Source organism: Poeciliopsis prolifica, unplaced genomic scaffold (genome assembly GCF_027474105.1).
Source record: "Poeciliopsis prolifica strain line A6 unplaced genomic scaffold, Auburn_PproV2 SCAFFOLD003, whole genome shotgun sequence".
Taxonomy (NCBI): domain Eukaryota; kingdom Metazoa; phylum Chordata; class Actinopteri; order Cyprinodontiformes; family Poeciliidae; genus Poeciliopsis; species Poeciliopsis prolifica.
Window position 1 is genome coordinate 3,278,221 of NW_026562378.1, and position 22,545 is coordinate 3,300,765.

Below are 22,545 nucleotides of genomic sequence, written 5' to 3' on the forward strand. Positions count from 1 at the left end.
CCTTCAGTAATAAAATGTTAAAACGAGGGAAATAATTTAAGTCTGCAATCTTCAAGTATCTGCTGATCTAGTATAGTAAGTCCTCACCTCTGTAGTTTACCCAGAATGTTTTAAATCAAGGTTCAACGTCCTACATCTGCAGCCCTTTTAATATTTTTCATGACGGAGAATCCCACATTACTGATGGGTTTAAATTCCAGAGACAAAAATCAGAAAAATCTGAGTTAAAATATTGTTCCCACTTATGTAACTTCTGCTTGAGAGCTGGATTGAGACTAAGATTTGAGCAGCCTCAGGTTAAGAAAACTACGACTGGCTGCACATTGTAGTGAAACATCTAGAGCTCCCCCCATTGACTGAAGGGAAAAACTGCTGCCCAAAACTTAAGGAAGAAGAAAACTTAAAAACCCAGTACATTAGGGAAAAGGTAGAACTTTTGAGCATAAATTTATAGACTGAAGAACCTTTGGTTGATTTAAAGATGTTGGAAAACTTCAAAAGTGAAAAAAAATAAATAAAACTGACATTGGAAAATCGGTGACGGACTAAGCAAAAATAAATAGGAATGTTAAAAAAAAACACACACAAGCATAGGGAAAAAAACAAAACATCAATCATCATCTTTACAACCTTGACGTGACGCTCAAACGCGTTCATTAAAAGAACCAAGAAATAAATCAGCAAGGTTTTATGACGACATCCCTGGCTAGGATGTCATTATGTTATTATTGCAGGAAATAATAACATGACGGGAAAAAAAAATCATAATTACTCTGACTCATCCAATTCATCCAGCATTCTGGCTGAATATGCAAAATCTGGTGCATGGACTGGGCAAGCGGCTACAAGAAGTGTGAGGCAGACAGTCAGACAGTAGTGAAACTAACAGCTGCACTCATTCCTGGGGTTCTTGGCTAGATGTTTGGGTTTGGGAGGAGCCTAAGCTTGTGTGTGCGTGTGGCATAGTCGGTCAGAGAGCAGCATCGGGTTAAACACTTGTGTTGCGCAACAGGTACAGGGACGGGGTGTCTTGCAATTAGCGCAGGATGAGAGCAAGAAAACATGAGTAGACTCTTGAGTTACCGCTAATGGGCAGAGAGTTGCCAAAATAAAGTGCTGCTTTGTGAGATGAACCTTATTTTTCTTTTTTGGAAAGTGGGGATTTCCAACACTTCAGCACCAAACGGCCAGTAAAAGGGAGGAAAAGGAAGCAGGGAGAGCAAAACAGCAGCAACATAGTAGAGAAACTGAGATCTTGCAGCTTCCTGCAACTCTGGAAAGACCCTTTCCAATAAATAAGCTCCATTTCCACGCCAAGTGTCTTCGTCAAGTCTCTCACACTCAGCAGTCTCTTGTATAAACACAATTTTTTTTTTCTCAATGTTTTGAGGTGGTTTTCACAGGTACTGCAAATAGTCACACAAATTCTACCGCTTTGACAGAGCGCTCTTTCATTTTTGATGCATTTAACAAATTTGGGAGAAACCAGTTGGTGGTTTGAAATGATAAAGTCTTTGCCGTCAACAGCAGCATGAGCAGAGCGCCCACTTCCATCCAGTTTCCAAACCTGCCTTTCGCACCAACGTCGAGGAGGCAGACATGTTTTGAATTTATTATATTTTACGTTTTCTGTGCTTTTCTGTCTATTTTGCACAGAAAAACATGTGGGTGTAAACGAAGCAGATTTTGTGAAACAGGAGCTGTGAAGAGTGTCTGTCAGTCTGGATGTGCACCTGGCTCACTTGGCGTGCGCTTAGTGTGACTTTTACTTTTAGGTGCTCCCTTTTCATTGTTTCCGTATTTCAAGATCAGCTGAACACCAGAGGAGTGAGACTTCATCATGTCCGACTGTTCATAAGTGGCCAAATAATTATAAAAGATTATGAAGTTGAGAATGTAAAATAACTCAGAAAAAAAAGAAAAAAAAAAAAAAGATGAGTACTAAAAAAAAAAATTACTGACCTGGGGTTAAATGTGCTGAATGAAAGATTAATGTGAATCCTAACCTGTGAATATTACAACTGGCTGACGAGTCAAGAAATGTTTTTAATTTTACTATCAATACACAAAATTTATAAGTGCAAATCTGTTCAACTATAGCAACCCTCAAGAGGACCAATGGGAAAACTTTCAATATTCTCCAGTAAGTATTCAGCATATTTCACAAACATAAAAAAAAAAAAACCCTAATCACTATTGATCATATAGCACACTCAAATACGCCAAGTAGCTACACATGTGCAAGCAGGACAGACAAGCATGTAGGATAATTTGAACTAGAAAATGTCGATAATGTACTAGACTCTTACTAATGTAGGCAAATATGGAACAAGAAGGGATGATCTAAGCAGCTGACGCTGTCGCAGATGGGATTGCGAAGCTCAAAAAGTCTAATCAAAGGACAATTATGTCTATTCTGTTAGTGGGAGACAGATCAATGAACGTCACAATAGTAAGTAAAATGATCAACCTCAGCCACATCCATTTCATCATCAAAGGCAATCAGCTGCAAGAGAGAAAGTATAGGAGGCAGACAGTTAGTAGAGCTTGTTAGTGAGTTGAAGCTCCCGTCGCAAATGTGCACATGGAAAGCTTTTTAACAAAATAAATTAACATACAGTGACTTCCGCGATTATAGGCACCGGTGGCAAAATGTGTAAAAAAAAAAAAAAAATACAAAAATACAAAAATCCTTGAATGTATTTTTTAAAAATAACTTGAACCAATTTATATAATAAAACTGATTTTACTGAAAGAATAAACATTCTTGATTAAATGTACTTGGAGGTTGGATATTTTTTCTCTTTTTTTGTGAGTTTGTTTTTATGCTTCTACAATAAAACACAAATATTTAAAGGCTTTTCACACATCGTGACCACGGCCACCAATAAGTGCAGAAGGCACTTAAACATGTCAAGTTAGTAGATGATATTAGCTCATCTAATTAACATAGAAAATGGCTGAGGAAATAATTGTTCTTGCAGAGTTTCTTGCAGACATTTTGCGTGCAGTAAAATCACAGAAACATACTGAGTAATTTTGGTCAAGTTTCCAGTGCAACAAATGGGACAAAACTAACTTACAAGTGACTTTTCAGCAAGAAACAGCAGCTTGTTTTAAGTCAATAATTCCTTCATATTGAAACAAACATAAATCTCTTGCTGTACAAAATGAGTTTTGTCTTATTTCAAATGTACTAAGATATTTGGATTAGAAAGAAGACAAAAATTATTCGGTAGACTTTGGTTTTTGCAGCTTGAGAGTTTCTTGAGGAGTGTGAAATAAGTGATAATATATTTTGATAATGATCTATCAAATATAACCTTTTCTGTTATGTCAAATTAAAAATGTTATCCTTCATTTAAGCCAAATGGCTAACGTAATCCCAAAACCAGGAGATCGGATATATGATGCAGAAAGAGAAAGTCACATTACAAAGTCTGGATTTTCAGCATTTTGGCTCATTTGGTGGTGGGACTGTGTTGATCATAGCTGACGAACTGGTTGCATCAGTTCTGTCACCTCCATAATTACCTTGTGTAACGAGAGCAACTCGTTTCCCTGCAGTCTGTCCAAAAAATATGGAGAAACTGGAGATTTTGCACAAAATAAAGTGCAAACTGATCAAAATGAGAATATCAAAGTTATATTATTAAACTTTTAGGGGTTATGTTACATAAATAGAAAACCTAATAAAGTGATTATTGAAAAGTTGCCAAAGTAAATTCAGAACCAGTGACTAATTCCTAAATCCTATTTTTAGGTACTTCATATAAGAACATAGTATGTACTTAGTATTTTTATGTATTTAGTATCATAGCTTAGGATAAATTTACTATGTGTTAGTACATAGATCTTTAGCAGCAAATGAATGATATATGAATCAAGCATGTTGTTAATAATGTTAAAAATGCTAATTCTTATCCTCTGTGTCGTTTTGCTGTCCAGCAAAAGTTATTTTTGTAGAATTGAATCCATTTTTAGTGCAAATTTATCCCCTCAATTGCCCAAAAACATATTCAAGCTACAAAGAGTTATATCCAAATTGTAGCAGTTGCAGAGATTTCAAACGTATTCTGTACAAGTTATTAAAATCATTTCTGTGCACAAGTCAAGCTCTTGGCGAAACAAAAAATGGAAAGAAGTCATACCTTTTAATCTAATTTTAAGGTTTTCGTTAGCCGACAGAACAGAAACAACACCTGACCTACCTTCACTCCGTAGCCCCGATCTTTGGTCATCATTTCCCTGAGCGTCTTCAGCACTTTGATGCACAGATGCTCGTCGTTCTCTTCCAGGAGCTGCTTGGTGTGTTTGATCAGCCTGGTTACAGAGCGGACGAAACAATCAGAAACATTTTGATATTGTGTGACCTGGAGTGTCCAGCTGTAAACCAACGACAAGCAAATGAAGCAACATTCAATGTAAACAAAATACGAGGCTAATCAATGGTTAAAAAAAATTATTTGAAAAAGGACATCTGTGTATGGGTGATGTCAACAACAGGAATGGGAGAACATGAAAGATTAGTTTCATACAGCTGAGCAAATCACAAATAAAAAATAATTATGTTTTAAAGGCTAAAAGCACACGTGTCAAACTCGACACATGAGGTTCGATATCATTTGATTTGAAGAAATACTTAGCAAATGAAGGCTGTCTATTCTTATTTTAAAAGTATTTTAAATGTTTAAATGTCCTTTGATTCAGGATCTTGATATGGTCCAAACTAAAAATGAATTTGTCAATCAAAGTCAGAATATAACCATACAGGGAGTTGGCTTTGCTTCAACGTCTGACTTTACTTTGAATGTTTTTTTGTTATTTAAAGACTTCATTCTTAATTTACATACTAAAGTGGCTTCTATAGTAAACCATGCACTTTCATAACACTACTAACACCAAGTGTCTTCCGCTCCAGTTGTCAAAAACTGGGCCAAACATTAAACACCAGACAGGCCGAGCCACAACAGTACCATTTATGCTAGTCAGCGTTTCCAGTTCCTGGAATATCCTCCGTTTGGTCTAAAATGTCATGCTGTGCGCCGACTGGTATTGCTGAAAGAAAACCCATTTTTTCCTTCCTGTGAAGTTCCGACTCCAATTCTAAATCCTTCTAATCGCATGCAAAGCTCTTAATGGCTGAGCTTAGACTTGCATGAAACTGTTTATTGTTCTCCGTATAAGAGAACACGCCAACAATCCCGCCCAACTATTTCATCCTGGAGTTTAAAGCAGCAGAATCAGAGGAACAGCTTTTGGTTTCAGGATCCTCGCTCACCAAAACTGGCAACTTGTTTTGGTTTAATGCCAAATGCATCCTCGAAAGAAAGTTTTATTTCAAGAAACTTCCTGTTGCAGATTTTTCATAAAAAAAATTCAAAGATGACGTTTTTTCAAAAGGTCGGATAATATTTTGGCTCTAATGCGGTTTTATTTAGCAGCAGAGGACAAAAAAGGCTTTTGGATTGGATGGGTCAATCGACATGTTAATTTCCTAACATCCTGAGATAAAATGTTAGGAAATCAAATTGAATAAATACCATTTGCATAGTTGGATTTCTTAACACTCCATTAAAAAAAGATCAGGAACTTTCTGAGTTGGCCACTTAGCAAAAAAGAAGGTAAAACTACAATCATGCTTTTATTGTGGGATGCTGTGCAACAAGCTGATGCAGTTGGACAAATGACAAAAATACAAACATTACATAATCTAAACTGAATTACACTTCAGTTTATGGTTATATGACTCAGTCTTAGCGAGCTGCATCATTTACCCATAAAAACCATCTCATAGAGTTGTGCAATAAAATCAGAACTACGTTCAATGCAGCAAAACGAAACATTCAAAACTTCTATCAGAACTCAAGGCTCACTTTGATATGAATCCTCCGCTTTCGCATTTCTTGCGAGCGTCCGTGTTCTCGGGGAAGAGCAGCTCGGGGCGATGGAGGACGTCCACCAGGACGGAGAGCTCGGCTTGGACCAGCGGCCTCAGGCGATCCTCAAGAGCGGAAACGATGTCCTGCAGAGCGTGGCCGTAACGCCACAAGAGGAAAGTTACCGAAAAGAAACCTACAGTGAATTACACAGGTATGTCTAAAGATTTGGCGTCATCTCTGCTTTTTTTTTTAATTTTTTTAACTAAATTCTAATTGTGAAGGTTTTGCATTTAAGAAAAACTCTTCTTACATGTAATGTATGGAAAGTTACTAGATCTGGCTTTTGACACTATATGTAGAGTTAATATGCACACCTTGCAATGTTTTCACCAATGCACTCCTTGTGTTTCCACAGTTCTTTGTGATGTCAGCACGCCCAGGGCGGCCATCTTGCACATCAAGCCTGTTTCACAGCGCCTATTTATTTGGACTTTGAATTCAGGTCAATTGTGTGATGGAACATGAGGGCCGGGCTAACACTGTTTTTTTTTAAATATATATTATCTGAGTAAAGTTATAATATTAGAAGAATATTTTATGATTACTTCAACACAAAAAACTAAATTTAATTCAGGAGTATTGAGCATATTGTGATGTAATACTTTGGTATCAGATTTACAGACAATACTTCATAGAAATAATTCATCTTTTAACACATCAGTGCCAAATTATTAAGTGTTATCAGCAACTGGACTTTAAAACGTCAGCTTGCTGGGAAGAAAGAAGACCTGCAATTCTGAGGCAACTTACTTCCTCATTAAAAACGACTTTTTGGGGGGTTTTTTTACGTCATTTTTTTAGGTACAATTGCATCTATTCTTTTAGTGCGACTACATCATTGTAAAAGAACAAAAGATCTCGTAGCCTGGCGCTAATACTCCGTTGTACAAATAACAGACGGGATGATTGAAATAAAAAAAACTTTTGAAAATATTTCCTGTCATTCGTTGTTTCTTTTTTTCCTTTTTTTTTAGATAAGGCTATGAGAAATTGATGAAAGATGGATAAATTGCAAAAAAAAAATAAAAAATACAAATACAATTTTGGCGTCCTTTTGAACCAAATGCTTCAAAGAATTAAACAAAAACACATTTCATATCTATACAAATGACTTTGGTAACAACTAAACTGCAAGTCAACATTTGTATGTACATAGAGTCGACAAAAGCAAAAACTTTAATGTTTTATCACTCTAACTGCAGGTTTGAGTCATTATTCAACGAGCCGTCTGTTTAGGATGTAAGAAAACCAAAAAAAACTAAATGTGCAGCTGGGAAATGACAGAAGGGAGAAGCATTAAGTGAAGACAATTAAAACCAGAGGAAATGTACCGTCTGGGAGGAGGTCGGTGACTAACCAGAGTCTGCTTTGAGCATCATCATAGAACAGCACAGAGCTCCTGTCACGATAGGGTCTGTTTGCTTTATCAGGAAAAGAATGACTGCCTCCGCCAAACACAGTTTCCTCTGCGTGTCCCGGATAACAGCTGATCTCAACCAGGGAGGTCACTGACTGAGTTCTGTTTGTTTTGTTTTTTCTTTGCACACTTCCAGTGAATTTTTGAGTCATGCTTTGCAAGTAATTGGGTGTAACAACTTTTCCCATCATTGAAAGTCCTATTTATATGGCTGACTTGTGAGGCAACTTCTACAGAACCGTCTAGGAGACGAGGGTTACAACACGCATGACGCCACTCCTGGGAAGTACCAACAGTCAACGATGTTGCTGAAGTCTTAATTATTTACAGGTGGCCCAGTCAGACTAGGCAACAGGAACCACGGCTGCGGCTGAGATTTTTGGGCTTTTTTCCCCTATATGGACCAGATTAGGGTAAATGACAAAGATAAAATAGTCAAGAAAAATATGGCTCTGGCTCTCCAAAGTATTAACATGATGAGGCCATATTTTGAGAATTAAAATGTTGAGACCATCAAAAATTATATCCAAACTTTTTTCCACTTTTATATCTGTAAAAAAAGACATTTAAAAAGTACATTAAGCTGATGGAAACCATCACAAAAACATCTTTTTATTTAATTTTAGTTTTCAATCTTCTTTAAAAGCATCATCCCACATTTTGACTGGGTATTGAATCATAACTTCACCTTCCAAACCTTCTCCAATGTTTTTAAAATTATTATGTTGAACTCTTTCAGATCTCTTCAGGTACATTTTCTGTTTTCAAAATTTAACTCTGGCAAAGAGCCTTTTGTCAATTTTGCTTCAGTTTTTACTTTTTTAAGCACTTTGACAAATAATAACAATAATAGCAATAGTAATAATAACATCCCAAGTCCATTTGGAGGAATGTAAGCGGATGGCATAATGCTGCCACCACCGTGTTTTATTGTGGCTCTTTAACGGATGTTTCTGTGATACGTTTCCCTTCTGGAATTGTGGCTCAAAGGTAACAAATACATTTTCCCTCAAGTATTAGGGAGATTTTACCCAGGCCTGGATGTTTTCTGTGAAAGAAAAACCTTCTGTTTTGCAACCCCACTCCGTTCCACACAGTTAATCCAAAAAATTATTAATACCTTAGATTTTCATCGAGACCAGGAAGTGTGTTTCTGAGAGGAAACAAAGTTAAACTACAAAAACAGATACTTATCTAAAAGAATTAACTTACAAGTAACCTTTCAGCAAAACACAGGAATTCTTGCAAATCAATAAATCCATAATATTCATGGAAAAGTTCTAGTTCCACTAAGAAATTATTGACTTAAAACAACAAAGTTGCTTTAAGTTAGTTTTGTCTTATTTCTAGTGCAGTTAGATATCTGAACTAGTAACAAGACAAAAATACTTAGTAAAATGTGTTTTTCGAGTGCAAGCTGATTGTTCAAACTGTTGTATCCACGTAGAGCAAAGGAAAATTGAGTTTAAAGAAAAAGTGTTGCAGCAAAAAGCAGCGGAGGTAACTGTAGAACAAAGCTGAACCTGCACAACAGAGCAACAAGCTTTTCAAAATGGTCTTCCTGCAGGACAGGACAAGAAGAATCATGAGTCAAAAGAAACAAGACGATAATTTAACTTAGAAGGTCACTGAGACCTCAAGTACACGGTGATATAGATATTATTTCAGTCACAAAGAGTTGCTTCTCAGAAGAAGTGTCATATTAAGGGGTGATTAAAGTTTGAAAAGGATTTATCTTTTATTTTTAGGCATCAGAAATATTGAATTGTAACATGTATGGAGACGATTTGGAGAACCACTGACTGATCAGAACAAGAATCACACTGGGTTTTAGCTTTGTTTTGATTTCATCACTGCCATATTTAACTAATTAATTAATGGCTTGATCTTTGGGTTTGTTTTATAAAAAGCTCTTATTGGCTCTAGTGACCTTTATCTGAGAGTGGTTGGATGGGAAATGAGGTCATGAGAGAGGGGGAAGACATGCCACAAAGGTCATAAGGCAGGGAATTGAACCTGTGACATCAGAATCGAGGACTAAGGCCTCCTTAAGTGCTTTACCCTTGTGCCACCACATCACCCAAGATGGCTTGAAAATAAAACAATTTAAATTAAAAAAAATTTTGACTAAAAAAAGAAAAAAAAAAGTCCACAGCATTCAACATATTGCATTTCCCTCACATTTAGTGTCACTGATGTTTTCAAGTCGCTTTTATATTTATCTTTTTGTTGTTGTGTCCTTTGTTTCATTTTCTCCGTCTGAGCTGTGAGGCAACATTTCAGGTCCAAAATGCAAACTGTGCTACCAACCTGCAGCTTTTCAATGATGTTTCTGTAGTCTTTAGAGGCGCACAGGCTGGACTCTCGCCTAGACGTGTTCTTCGCCGACTGCTTCCAGTTGAGGAGCGTCTTCTGTACGACGTTATTGGGCTTGACGAACAAGTTGTTCACTTGACTGTCGAGGTCCACCGGGATGGCGATCGCTCTGCTCTTGGCTGGGAAAGGCATATGGGTGCGGCGACTTTAACGAGACTCGCGTGGAGAGCAGCGGTGATCGTCGAGTTTAGCTACTCACCCACGTCCGAAAGCACCTTGATGCACCCTTCCACCGAGTGCTTCTGGGCAGGGTTCAGCCAGTTGCAGTGGTAGACCCTGAACACTCCCTGCAGCAGTTGTACAAACACTGGCTGACGAGTCTGTAAGGCAAAGATGAAATCGAATTGTATAAGAAATCATCGCAAGGGAAGAATAAAATGAGCAAGTACTACAAGTGTTCATACCGCTGGAACTTTACAAAACTACCTCCGGACGTCATTGGGTTTTACTGACATTTCACACAATGGATCAACACAAGGTAATAAATAGTTGTGAAGTGGAAGGAAAACGACAGTTTTATATGTATGTAGTCTAAAAAAGTGTGGTATGCATCTGCCAACCCCCTTTATGCTGAACACCCTAAATAAAATTTGGTGTATTCAGAAGTCACCCGTTGTTTAGAGTTCAGCTAATTTCCACAATATCTCTTATTTAATTGGCAAAAAAAAAATTAGAAGAAGCAGCTAATGTCTTAAATACAGACATAATAAATGCAGGTTTTTAACAGTTTTTCTTTCCCCCCCTTACAATATTTGAAGTTTACCTTTATTTGAGATCCACAAATATAGATAAAATTTGGGTTCTTTAAAAATGACATAAATGTAGATAAATATCGACTTTAGAACATTGACATTTATCAATATTCAAAAAGTCATGCGGCATTTATGGCCTTTTTTAAGTTTGCTCAGAAAAGATTATAAATGTTGCAGACCTCTGGTCTAGATGAAACTGTGTGTTAAATTGGTCCAGTCAAAGTCCAGGTCTAAATCCAAATCTGTTACAAGACTTGAAATTTGTTGTTCACATGTGCTCTTGTATCCAGGCCGATTGAGGTTGACAAGAAATGTCGCAAAAAGTTTCATCTTCAGATTTGAAGACAAATTTTAATGAAAGTTGGTTCTAAAATAGTAAAACTCCACCGCACTTTTCAGATTGTTATTTGTAAAAAAAAAAAAAAAAATGTACTTCTCCATCAAATGTACTTCTCCATGTACTTCCTTCCACTTCACAGTTATGGTCCACTTTATGCTGCTGTAAAACCACAATAAAATGTTGTGGTTTTAAACCAATATGAAAAGGTTTTTGGGTTTTTGTTAAAGATGCACCGATCCACGTTTTTCCCCTTCTGATACCGATATCCGAGGTTTAGTATTGGCCGATACCGATCCGATACAGAAAAGCAGTGCTGAATTGACCGAAAGCATTTATTTCTTTTTTTTTTAATGCAGATATTAATGTACTTGATTTAAATTTTATTTGGTAACTTTGCACTTTTATGTCACACCTGAGCACAGCAACAGCTTCACAAGCTGGTCAAACATGTAAAAACAACAGCTTTAATTTTTTCAGGACAGCAGCCAATGTGAAATAAAGACACTAACAAAAACAACAGATTAAGTAAAGAAAGTGCAATTGGGATTTTTAAATGTACTGCAAAATTTACAAGAAAGCACGACATCACTCAGAGCACAAAGCATAGAATTAGACTGAATAGATTGGTTATTGATGACAACGTGCCCAATCAACAATTTTTCTAAATATCAGGACTGATACAGATATTAATATTGGACTGGTGCATCGCTTATTGTTTTTCTAATCCACAACCAATGGTTTTGTTTGGATGTACTCAAAACATTTCAGGTCCATCAGGCCAGCTGTTGATAAAAAAACGCTTACCTAACACAACATGTGCAACATACACCTACCAACAGCACAAAGGGTATCTATCTGCCAGCTGCCCAACAGTGCAATAAATACCTCCGTTATCTTTCCAAGAATGGCTGCCTGTCACAGGAAGAAAAGGTTGCTGCTGTGTCATTGTGTATCACTAAACCTCTGCTCTGAGTTTTATAAGGGAAAACATCCAGACTCATAGATTAAACATCAGGATATTTAGTGGGAACAAAAGCATTTCACACACATGCACAGTTCAGGGGAATTTTAAGTCTTTGATTCCCAGGAAAACTCATGAAAACTCCAGACATGGACTACTATGAGGTCACCACATGGCAAAAACGTTTCATATACAGTACACGCCACATCCCACAACAACCTCGTGTTACACATTCAGATCTGGGAAGACGTCTGAATGTCTTCCCAGATCTGAGCGGCAACAGCAGCTCAGGGAGGAAAAGTTTCAACTTTTCACTGACTAAGCAGTGAAAAGTTGAAACTAAGGCGAATGATTCTCAGCATTCAGAGCCAGTGACTCAGCAACACACCCAAAAGGTTGGGAGTGGAGGAGGAGCTTGGAGACGATGGTGGGACGTTATCACTACTTACATACATATGGCGAGCCATCTGTGTAAAGGGAAAAAAGTCAGCTTGAATGATATAAAGCACACATGATGCGGGTCAATTTTAAAGCTGCAGTTTGTAACTTTTATTTCAAAAAAAATCTTTTTACATATGTGTTGAAACTGTCACTATATTGTAACAGTGCAGTATGAGACAGACAAAATGTGGAAACAAAATATGCCTCTGCCCAGCGCTAACAAGAAACAATCAATCACAACGAGGAGGAGGAGGGTCTTAGCCCTGTCAATCACTCTCCATGCTGTCCGCTACAGAACCAATCTGAGCCTGTCGTGAATGCTAAGACTTGTTAGCATAGCCACCGGATAAACGGTTTCCTGTAACAATAAGTTGTTTCTCTGTCATTAACATAAGATCGATTGACAGCACTAAGACTCTCCCCCTGGCTCTGATTGGTTGTACTTCTTCAGGCGGCATTAGTAGCTCCAGGAGGATCTTTTTACATTTTATGTCTCATAAAATACTGTCACGACCTGGTGACGGTTTAAACAAACATGTAAAACACTGTGTAAAAGCTGCTCATCGCAGCTTTAAGGAGATTTTCGTTGACTGCATGCAACAACCTAAGAAACACACCTGCAAGTCTGCCCGTGTTTTGTAAATCGAAAATCAGTCGTGTCAGCTTTCACTACCTGCAGGCTGGTGCTCTGGTCAGAGAAAGGAGAGCTGAAGAAACACGTGACTATGCTCATGATGGTCTCGGTTACGTAACGCTCCAGGACCGTATCCGCATGCTTCCTGTCGCTGGTGTTGTTGCACACCTAAGAACGCACAGAGGAGAGAGATCAGGCAAGGCAACAGGACCCAACTTCCTGGATGCAGAAGGCGGTTAACAAACGTGTACCGACTGCGTTGTGGACCTAAAAAACGAAAAATCTCCCGGAAGTTTATTCTCATTGTTTTGACAATGTCAAATAGTTTTTGGCTTACCCTGCAAATGTCCACCAAGAAGTTCTCAAACAGCTTCCACATGTGGTTGGACGTGTAAATCTCTTTCATCTCCACCTCGGTGTCCACATAGCAGTGGTTTAAGAAGTTGATATAGGCAATCTTCACCTTTCGGGATAAATCAAACATTTTTATAAATTAAAAAAAATAGATGTCTAGAAAGCAAGTGATTGCTGAGAGCAATACCACACAGATATATAATTGTTTTTCATCAAACTTTAGATATGACTCATCCCTAAAAGCACATGATTTCGTGGTCTAATTATTTAATGCTTGATGGGTAAAAAAAAAAGCATATTTAGAGTGGGATAAAAGGTGCCTAGAGCTCTTTATTTACACAAATAAATTAAATTTTTTTTGGGCACGTTACTGCGTAAGAAAGGAACTTTAGGGGAATTCGATAAACTTTATCTTTTTATGTGACTGAATTGGCGGGCGCAGTCATCAGAACATGTGGTTGTAAGTGTACGTCAAGTGTGGTTGTAAAAAGAAAAAACAAAACATTAGTCGTCGCTAACAGGAAAGAAAACCAGTCACTGCGGCCCTGCGAAGGAGCAAAAGGCTTCAGAAAGTTGTTTCAGTTGCCTGTGTTGTGGTTTTCTTTCACTGCAGTGAGAATTAGCCTTTTTAATTCTCGAGAAGATGAAAACGAAGCTCAGTTTCATCGTTCAAAATGTTCTGAATGTCAACTGAATCATGTTTCTCCGCCTTCCAATGCACTTCAACTCTATTGAAATAATTATCATAAACTGTAGTTTAAAAAACCCAATGGAAATAATAACTGCAAAAACATCTCTACAAAAAGCTAGCGACTCCAGACACAACCCATCTGTCACATGTTAGAGGGCCAGACATTAAAATCTGACCCTCTTTGGCAGCATTTGAGCCTTGAACCTTCTCATATTACAACTGGAAAGATGAACAGCAAAGGTCATAGGTGAAGAAACAAACAGCCATTATGCATAAGAAAAAAGAAACTAGAAAACTGCATTTCATCCAGGATAAAGTGTAAATTTAGCGCAGAGGAGCTCCTATGACTGGTATTCCTTCAGGATCTGACCGGCGATGACCAGCCTCTGGATCTCGCTGTTGCCCTCCAGAGTTCTCGCAATCTGGTAACTTTCAGGTTGACCCGCCATCGGTGGGATTCAAGAATCTGATCATATTTCCATTCATTTTTTTTCCCCATTCGGCACTCTTCAGAGCCGAAAGAAGGAAACTCAGCGAGTTGTTCTCACTTTTACTAAGGTGTTCAAGATTAAATAAGAGAACCTGCCAAAGTAGTTGTTAAAGGAAACTGCATTTTCTATGATAAGTCTGAGCGTCATTCAGGTTATTACTAAAGCAGAGAGAACCTTCCAGTGATTCCATTCGAAAATATCCAGAAAACTTTCACAAAAAGAAATTCATGACGTTTATTTTTCTTTTTGCCATTTTTGGAACATTTGACCAAAAAAACCCCAGCAGAAATTGTACTTCCTTTTCACACCAAACAGTAAGCCACTCTACCATCCACACACACTCACAGACAGCCTCTTCTAATCATACCTCACTGCCACATACACAGCAGGCACTAATGTCACAATGAACAGTGAGCCTCTACGCTGAAAATGAATCATGAATGCTCCCCATACTGCTAAGAACCAAACCAGACGTTCCAAACTAAAGTAAGTAAATAATTCAGGTTGTCTGTTTTGGGTTGTTTTATCATCGGCTCATTTCTGGCTGACACCACTGAAAACTTCAGCTCATAGCAGGAAAATTGAACAAGTCGTTTTCTTTTGTTCAGCTTTTAATCTCAATCTGCTGAGTAACATTCTGGGATTTGGAGATGCAGACCAGCTTCTATTAATGTCAGAGAAAAGGTAAAGAAAACTCACAGACTGTAAACTCCAATTACCGATTTCAGACGTTCTACAAACTTAACCACTTTCACATTTCATGTGACGTTGCCCCTCTTCTCAAAATAAATTGGTGATAATGGCTCACAAGAAATATTTTCAAAGCTCAAATCTTTATCAGTAGGTCAAACTTTTATAACAACTGAAAGCCACAATTAGATGTTGCATTTCTAATCGGAATACAGCTAGTTTAGCTAAACAGCTCTTTAAAGGAAATAATTCATCTTTTCCCTCCCACCTCTGGGATGCAGTCTTCGTGGGTGACGACCCGCACTATGTCGTCCAAGGGCAACAAGGAGTTGCACTTTATCTCGGTGTAGACGTTCTTTCCCTCGGTGCAGACGGCCAGCAGCTCCACCAGGTGGATGTGATACATCAGAGCGCTGTTCTCGTCCAACCGGTCCCGCTCCGACCGCATCATCTGGACGAGGGTCTGAAAGGACGCGCGGTCGTTGTAGAAGACCAGGACGTCTTCACCAGAGTTCACCAGCTGGGTAGATGGTTGAGATTCCACATCAGATCTCTACCTGGATAGCATCGCTTTTGTTCTTGACAATATTTTTATCGGATCAGTGCATCACTTTTTATAGTTCTTGCTCATTTTTTTTTTGTATGTTTCAGAGCCAAAGGCAAGTTTCCACTCCAGTAGACCATAGAAATTTATTAAATTCAACAAATGAAGATTAAAAAAAAACACAAAAATCTAAACTGATTTCATTTCTACAGACTTACCTCTGCCATGACAATGTCCTGGCACTTCTTTATGAACTTGTTGTCAGCTTTAACAATCGTCTGAAGAAATTTAAGGTACTGGACATGTCGCCCATGTGTCTCGGTGCAGTGGACAAAGTGCTGAACGACGCGCTCGTTGATTTCATTGCACAGCTGCGAATTGTTCATGAAGATGTGCTGCATGGTGACAGCCTCAAGGATCTATGAGAATGAAAAGAAGGGTGGGAAAAAATGAAAAGAAATCAGCTTTCCCAGAATGTCTTATGTGTAAAATTAAACTCTCAGCCGACACTCACTCCTGGGTTGAGGAATAAGTTGATGTGCTTATGGAGAAGAATCTGGTTTTGCTGGTTCCCAGCGCAGAAATTCTGCAGAAATTCATGAGCCAATTTCATGATGTCCTGCATTCGGACATCTTCACCCTGGAGGCAAAACGAAAAATGTAATTATTAGTTACTAAAAACAAAAAGGAGATGGATGCAGATTGAGTAAAAATTATGGAAATCTTTCAAGATCCCGCTATAAGTATGTACTCAATTCACTAGAGAGTTAGACTTTGGAACCTTCTCGTAGGGGATTTGTAGCAGCTCCAGCACCACGCTGTGAGCTCCCATGTTCCTCAGCAGCCTCTGCTGCTCTTTCTTGCTCTTCTTTCCTGAGATGCCCTCCTGGACACACAGTTTACTGAGGCGTACAAGGATCTAAGCAAGTTGGAAACAAAGTGGGACTTAGATTAGAATAAAATCCCTTTAAAACTTGCTGATTGATCAAATTACAACAAGTGCACCTCCTTCACAACTCTGTAGTTGTAGTTGCTGGTGCTTTCTGACTTCTTCTTGTCTGAACCAGGGGAATCTCCCTGCATGGAGAAAAAAAAACAATGACTTTGTCATATTTTTGGATCCTATTAAATCTTATAGTTGATTAATGAGCCTAGGAAATATTAAGGCAACCTTCTTTTTGTTGTCAGACTCTGATGGGCCGTCTCCGTCCATCCCGTCCTCTCCTTGCCTCTTGTAAACCCACAGTTCAGATTTCTCCACAATAGACCGCAGCTGGTCCAGATCGGACTTAATCTGCTTGTAGTTCTCGACATCCTGACTGGTAACAAGCAGCTGAACCTATAAATAATGTCAGCACTGTAAAATTTATTTTGGACAAAACATATGGATTAAAATGAAGAATATTTGGTTGTTAGCATCTTGCTGAATGGATGTTCAGTTGATGGATATTCAGGCTACTATTATTGCATGATTGCTGCCAGTATTAATGACATGTGTAGTATCATAACTTAAAAACCAACTCAGTTAAAGATAAGGACTGTCAGAAGATTTGTGGTTGAAAACATTTCTGTGTTTGAGGCGGAGTTTAACTTTGTGCTCAGGTTCAGCTAACTTACCAACAGTGCTAATGCTAAGAGATTGCTAGCAATCTTTTAAACAACATTGAGGCAGTTGCTGCTAGTTAACATTTAGCGCCTCATTGGGCTAAATGTTCACATGCTTTATTCACAAATGCGCTCTTATTTATCTCTTTAACATGAACCACTAACCAGATGTTGAAATTTATACTAATAATTTTTGTTTGATGAGTAATCATATTTTAAAAACTGGTGAGATTTGGATCCACTAAAGCATCTTTAAGAAATTTAGCAAATACTGGGCACCAATTTGTGTATTTCTGTGTAACTCTACACAGAAATACAAATTGAAATTTAGTCAAATTAATTGTATGTGCATTGTTGCCAATTTTATCAGCATAAACCAAACTTCTAAAGATATGTTGAGCATATTAACTCATCAGAAAACCCTGGAAATGTATTGTGAGAAGCAAAAAAGTGAAATCTGGTATAGTTTACTTGTTTGAAGGCTTGGAGGACCTCCTGCCTCTGGCTGAAGTGTCTGAAGAGCAGCTGAAGCGCTCCAGACACAAGCGGCGGGTAGTCGTGCATCGTCAAATGCAACAGGACCCTCAGAAATGTCCGACCACCGTGATCGTCCAGATCTAAAGGAGTGTTTTCCTCGCTTTGGGAGAAACAAAAATAGATCACATTCCCTAAGCTATGGAAGAACTTTATTTTTATTTGTGGCATTCCATTTGAGATTTCACCAAAAAAGTCTTGAACTACAGAGAATCTGAGTCACCTTCCACCAAAGATCCCTTCTGCTTGTTCCTCGATGTTCTCAAAGTCAAGATTTCCTACAGTTCAGAGTTAAGACACTTTTACCAACTCTACAAATCCAAGTACCAAATAAAAAAATAATAATTGCTTTGTTACATAATGTGGTTCCATACCAGGCGTCTGAGTTGTAATGTTGTTGCCTCCGTTTGCACCGACAGCGTTGTCTCCTTGAGGATTGCTCTCGTCAAACTCACATTTGAAAATGCAGAGCAGGCATGAAATCCTGTAGTCTAGCCTCACGTCTAGAATAAACTACAGGGCAAAAAAAAAAGTTACAGCATGAACTAATATTTGTTCCTGAGAAATTAGAGATTTCACTGACACGTACCCTTAGGATCTCGATGATCTTGAGCTTTGTGTCCATGACCATGATGTCTTCTCTCTCAGGTTCGGTCTGCGTTTTCACCACGTCTCCTTCAGGCTGATGGGTTGGTGTGGTGGGCAGTAAGCCCCCTCCTCGCAGCACTACCTGCGTCATCAACTCCCCCACTCCATGAATAGACTTCATTACGTTACTGCCACCTGAAGAACACGGAGCAACGTCCAAACTAAATCAAATAGTGACAGTCTGAGACAAACTGGCTTTGCGTTTCTTTTGTCTCGCCACAAGGAATATCTCAGGTTGTAAAACGGGTCAAGTTGGGCTCCAGAAACAAACCGTTTACCTTTGCTTTCATCCCCTTTCTCAATCTTGTTGATGGGGAAAACAGTGCTGACGTGTACACAGTCTAAAATGTTGAGTAAGATCTTTGTCAAGCGTAGTAAGTCGCTGAAGTTGTAGAAGCCAAAGTATATGAGGTTTCGGGCCAGGTTTACTACCTGCAAATAATAGAGTTTGAACATATTCATTCAGCCCTCATCTGCTCACAAACCTCAACAGAAAACAATTACCTCAAAGGTGAGCTTGTTTTTCTCCTTGTCAGAGAAGGGAATGTTTTGCGACACCACCTCTCGCAGGTAGGTCTCAACAAAATCCATGGTGAGGCTGAAACGCTCTTTGATCTCATCTCTAGTGGTCCCGTCGTTATCGTAGCTGTTTAACACGGAGAGAACGTGTCAGAGACGTCTTCGGATGGCGAATGCACGGGAATTATAAGTAAACAGAAGTGACACTAACTCGTCAATGGCAATTTTAGGTGGAATCTCGGACCACAGACGAGCAAATTTGACCGGCGTGACCTGCTCCTGAGGGTCCCGGTCCACGTGCATGTGCAACATCAGGCGGCAGAAAGAGGCCCGCAGGTCAAAGGGCAGGTCTTCATCGGACATGCAGCGCAGGATCAAATCGACGTCAAGCTGACCAGCAATCTTGTTGATGGCCAAATACTGGCGGTCCAAACACATCCGAGCAAAGAGGTTCAGTTGGCACCTGGATGGAGAGAGATGGGAGCGTTAGAGGGATCAGACCTGGGAGCGTAATACTTATCCACAAAATGATTTGATACATTATGGGCATAAAATCTCTATTAATAGTTTTCCTGTTAAAAGAGTCTACCACCTTAGTTCTGGATTTACATAGCTTTCTTCAAAATTACCCAAGGCCTCTTTGCTGATTAAAGTTCTGCTGGAAGTTTAGGTGGATGGTCATGTCCTGGTAATTAATGAAACTGCGTCAAAATCTCCTAATTTTCAAACAACTGATCTTCTAATGTTCCAACTTCTAGGAGCTTTTAGAGATCACACCGAATTTACATTCCACAAAGTTTGACTCAATTTACTGAAGAGGCAAAGTCACACCACTCCATTCATATGTTTCATTCTACTTTCAAAAATCCCCAATAACTAAATTGTAACATGTAAAAATGTGTAAATTCACATGAAGTATCATCGCTTTTTGAAGGGGCTTCCAATGGTTTAATAGTCTTTTCATGCAGGACATCTCACCTGTAGTAGCTGACCACTTCCTGGTCCTCTTTCTGACCCTCCTTTGCATCCTGGGCCAACTCCCGAACGCTCTTACTACGAACCTCCTTGCAGTTGTCTTTCCAGTACAACCAGACCTCCTCCACCTCTTCTGCCTCAACAGGATCCTCCCCATTTGTCGTCAACTCAATCTCAAACCTGGACAGCACTAATCTGGTGGCAAGTAGGAAAACAATCGTATTCTTTCAGTGCTCATGTTTGCTCCTCCGAATCTCTCTCTCTCTCTCTCTTAAAACGAGTTTCTTACTTGGTCTCAATGAGGATGTCAGCGTTGCTGCTGTCCAGCACAGCGTTGCAGATGAGCTCCTGAGTAACTGGGATGGATTTGTGCATGGATACACAGAGATCTGACAGGTAGTCCAGAAATCTGTGAACAGATTATTTTATAAGTATTGGAGAAGCTAAAGCTGCAAAACATGGATTTAATTTATCTTAATTTTAGGGTATACATCTGGAATAAAGTTCATAAATTTAAATTTTGTTAAAGGGGCAGTTATTATGTGTTTCCCAGACACATAGGATGATTTTATAGCACGGGAAAGTAACTATGTTACCTTTATTTACTATAAAAATGCTACATATATTAAATATGACTTGACTTTGTAATTTAACGCCCTGAAATAGGGCCTCTGTCTCTTTAAGAAACTCCTGCTTTTTCTGAAACTCCATCTTCAGGAAGTCATCACAACATGGCTCCTCTATTAACCATTTCACAACATTTTTACCAGCGTTGGTTTGACAAGTGACTCCCATAATGACTTCAGCAGATGCTCAGCTACTCAGCTAGTGCTCCTTCAGACTAGCCAGCTGCTAATTGCTGCTGGCTAGTCTGAAGGAGCTGAGTGAGAGAATGGGTGAGTGAGGGCTTGGACACTGCAGGTCTGAAAAGGAGTTACGTCTCTAAAGTGAGGCTTGGTCCACCCAGCTGAATGATTGCCATGGGAGATTAGAGGATTTCTCAAAAATGCAAGGAAAAAAAAAAGTCAAGGTAAGACTCCAGGTATATTTCATAATATGATGTAAAGCTCAAAAAGATACATTTTACACAATACTTTCCCTTTAACAAAACTCAACATAATTAAAACCTGGAAGAATCTAAATAACTGGACAGGTTTTCCTCAGTTAATATATTTATAGCTAATAACATTCTTTTAGAGACCTTACAAACAAATCCTGGTCACATTAACAGCTTGCATCTCACTCTGTTCATATAAAAACATCACCTCGGTTCCCGATTTTTCCTCACTAGAGTGACAAAGGTGTCGATCTCAGCACCGGTGATGTGTTTTTCCAGCAGTTTCCGGTTGTTATGGAGCAGAGCTGTTATGGTGTCTTCTGCCAGAACGTCGTAGCCAATCTGCTTCTGCATGAAGCGGAACTGTTTGGCTATATATTCCTGTGAACAGAATAAAAACGGTGTTGCTTATGACAAAAAAAAAATAATAATAATCAAGATTCTGAGTTTTTATTGCAACAGTTTGTAGCTTACTTGGTTTTTCCTGTAATCCTGTTGGGAATGGCGGAGAACTCTGTAACAGAGCCGGCAAATGTGCCTGAACGGAGCGTGGCGCTGATCTCCCAGCTCCTCCAGTCGCAGCATGGGACCATCCCCGCTGTCTGTGAAAGGAGCTTGGAGAAGCTTAAAAATCTGCAAAGAAAATCAATAAGTTATTGTTTTCAAACGTTTGGTTAAGCGGCAACCTTATGCCAGTTAATATGAAGTCTACAGAGTTAAAGGCCCACCTGTTTAAGGATGTTCTGCTCTCTCATCAGTTTTTGTCTCTCCCTATTGGGTTTATTGACCATGATCTCCAGCACGTCCTGCCCACTGTTGGGGATGTCCACCACAAAGAAAACCAAATCTTCTAGCAGCTTTGTCACAAACCTGGAAAGTGAAGATGAAAGTATTTCACTTGAGCATATTTTTGCTAAATCAAACTTGCATGTTTACGAATGATACATTTAAATAACACAGTACCAGACATAGTACGGCGGACTGAGAAGCATACCTCCTTTCATTTTGCGTAATGGTTCCTTTTTCCAGCTTGCCAGCTATAGAAGCTAACACCTGACTAGCATCATTGGCGAAGTCTAAATCTCGCACTTCTAATGGTGGCACTGGGACTATGGCGAACGCTTCCTTGTCTTCTTTCACGGCCGATGTCCCAATCTGGAAAACGTAGCAAAACGTCCACCTGTCAAAGCAGACTGAACAATGCTACACTTGGTCAACTGATGGCAGCTGGCAAACCCCTCACCCGCAGCATGACGGGTTTCTCCTCCTCCTTGTCAATTGGGAGGTTGGTACTATGAACCCAGGTGCTGGTGCGCAAATGTCGAAGCCTGACGTAGGAATTCCTGAAAGTCAAGAGAGATGGTTATCAGAAAAAAAATAAATAAATAAAAGGACAAAGTCAACAAAAAGTAACAAAAGGTTTCGAATTGTATTTGAAATGTAATATGTAACAATGTATTGTTTATTCCATGATGCATGACTTTGTGTTTTTGTGTTTATGATGTAAAGCACGTTGAAATGCCTTGCTGCTGAAATGTGCTATACAAATAAAATTTGATTTGATTTTGATTTCA

The 22,545-nt window shown here is 38.9% G+C and overlaps 1 protein-coding gene across 14 annotated transcripts in view; it reads right to left on the minus strand.

Moving 5' to 3' along the window:
- The window catches only part of LOC129353750 (inositol 1,4,5-trisphosphate receptor type 1-like), a 108,304-nt gene that overhangs the window by 63,660 nt on the left and 22,099 nt on the right, over positions 1-22,545 (minus strand). For 8 of the 14 annotated variants that reach the window (XM_055023236.1, XM_055023181.1, XM_055023141.1 and 5 more), the window contains 27 exons: positions 22,215-22,314; positions 21,966-22,126; positions 21,700-21,841; positions 21,446-21,604; positions 21,180-21,352; positions 20,204-20,323; positions 19,918-20,109; positions 19,151-19,402; positions 18,925-19,066; positions 18,699-18,852; positions 18,362-18,555; positions 18,147-18,285; positions 17,996-18,050; positions 17,710-17,875; positions 16,805-16,972; positions 16,639-16,710; positions 16,415-16,552; positions 16,148-16,273; positions 15,852-16,052; positions 15,358-15,609; positions 13,201-13,326; positions 12,903-13,031; positions 9,935-10,055; positions 9,670-9,854; positions 5,877-6,025; positions 4,212-4,323; positions 2,471-2,506 (listed from right to left, as the gene is read on the minus strand). In XM_055023236.1, coding sequence (XP_054879211.1) covers positions 2,471-2,506; positions 4,212-4,323; positions 5,877-6,025; positions 9,670-9,854; positions 9,935-10,055; positions 12,903-13,031; positions 13,201-13,326; positions 15,358-15,609; positions 15,852-16,052; positions 16,148-16,273; positions 16,415-16,552; positions 16,639-16,710; positions 16,805-16,972; positions 17,710-17,875; positions 17,996-18,050; positions 18,147-18,285; positions 18,362-18,555; positions 18,699-18,852; positions 18,925-19,066; positions 19,151-19,402; positions 19,918-20,109; positions 20,204-20,323; positions 21,180-21,352; positions 21,446-21,604; positions 21,700-21,841; positions 21,966-22,126; positions 22,215-22,314 — 3,964 coding nt within the window. The remainder of the gene's footprint in view (positions 1-2,470; positions 2,507-4,211; positions 4,324-5,876; positions 6,026-9,669; positions 9,855-9,934; positions 10,056-12,902; positions 13,032-13,200; positions 13,327-15,357; positions 15,610-15,851; positions 16,053-16,147; positions 16,274-16,414; positions 16,553-16,638; positions 16,711-16,804; positions 16,973-17,709; positions 17,876-17,995; positions 18,051-18,146; positions 18,286-18,361; positions 18,556-18,698; positions 18,853-18,924; positions 19,067-19,150; positions 19,403-19,917; positions 20,110-20,203; positions 20,324-21,179; positions 21,353-21,445; positions 21,605-21,699; positions 21,842-21,965; positions 22,127-22,214; positions 22,315-22,545) is intronic. The other 6 variants (XM_055023242.1, XM_055023226.1, XM_055023232.1 and 3 more) reach the window with 1 other exon arrangement.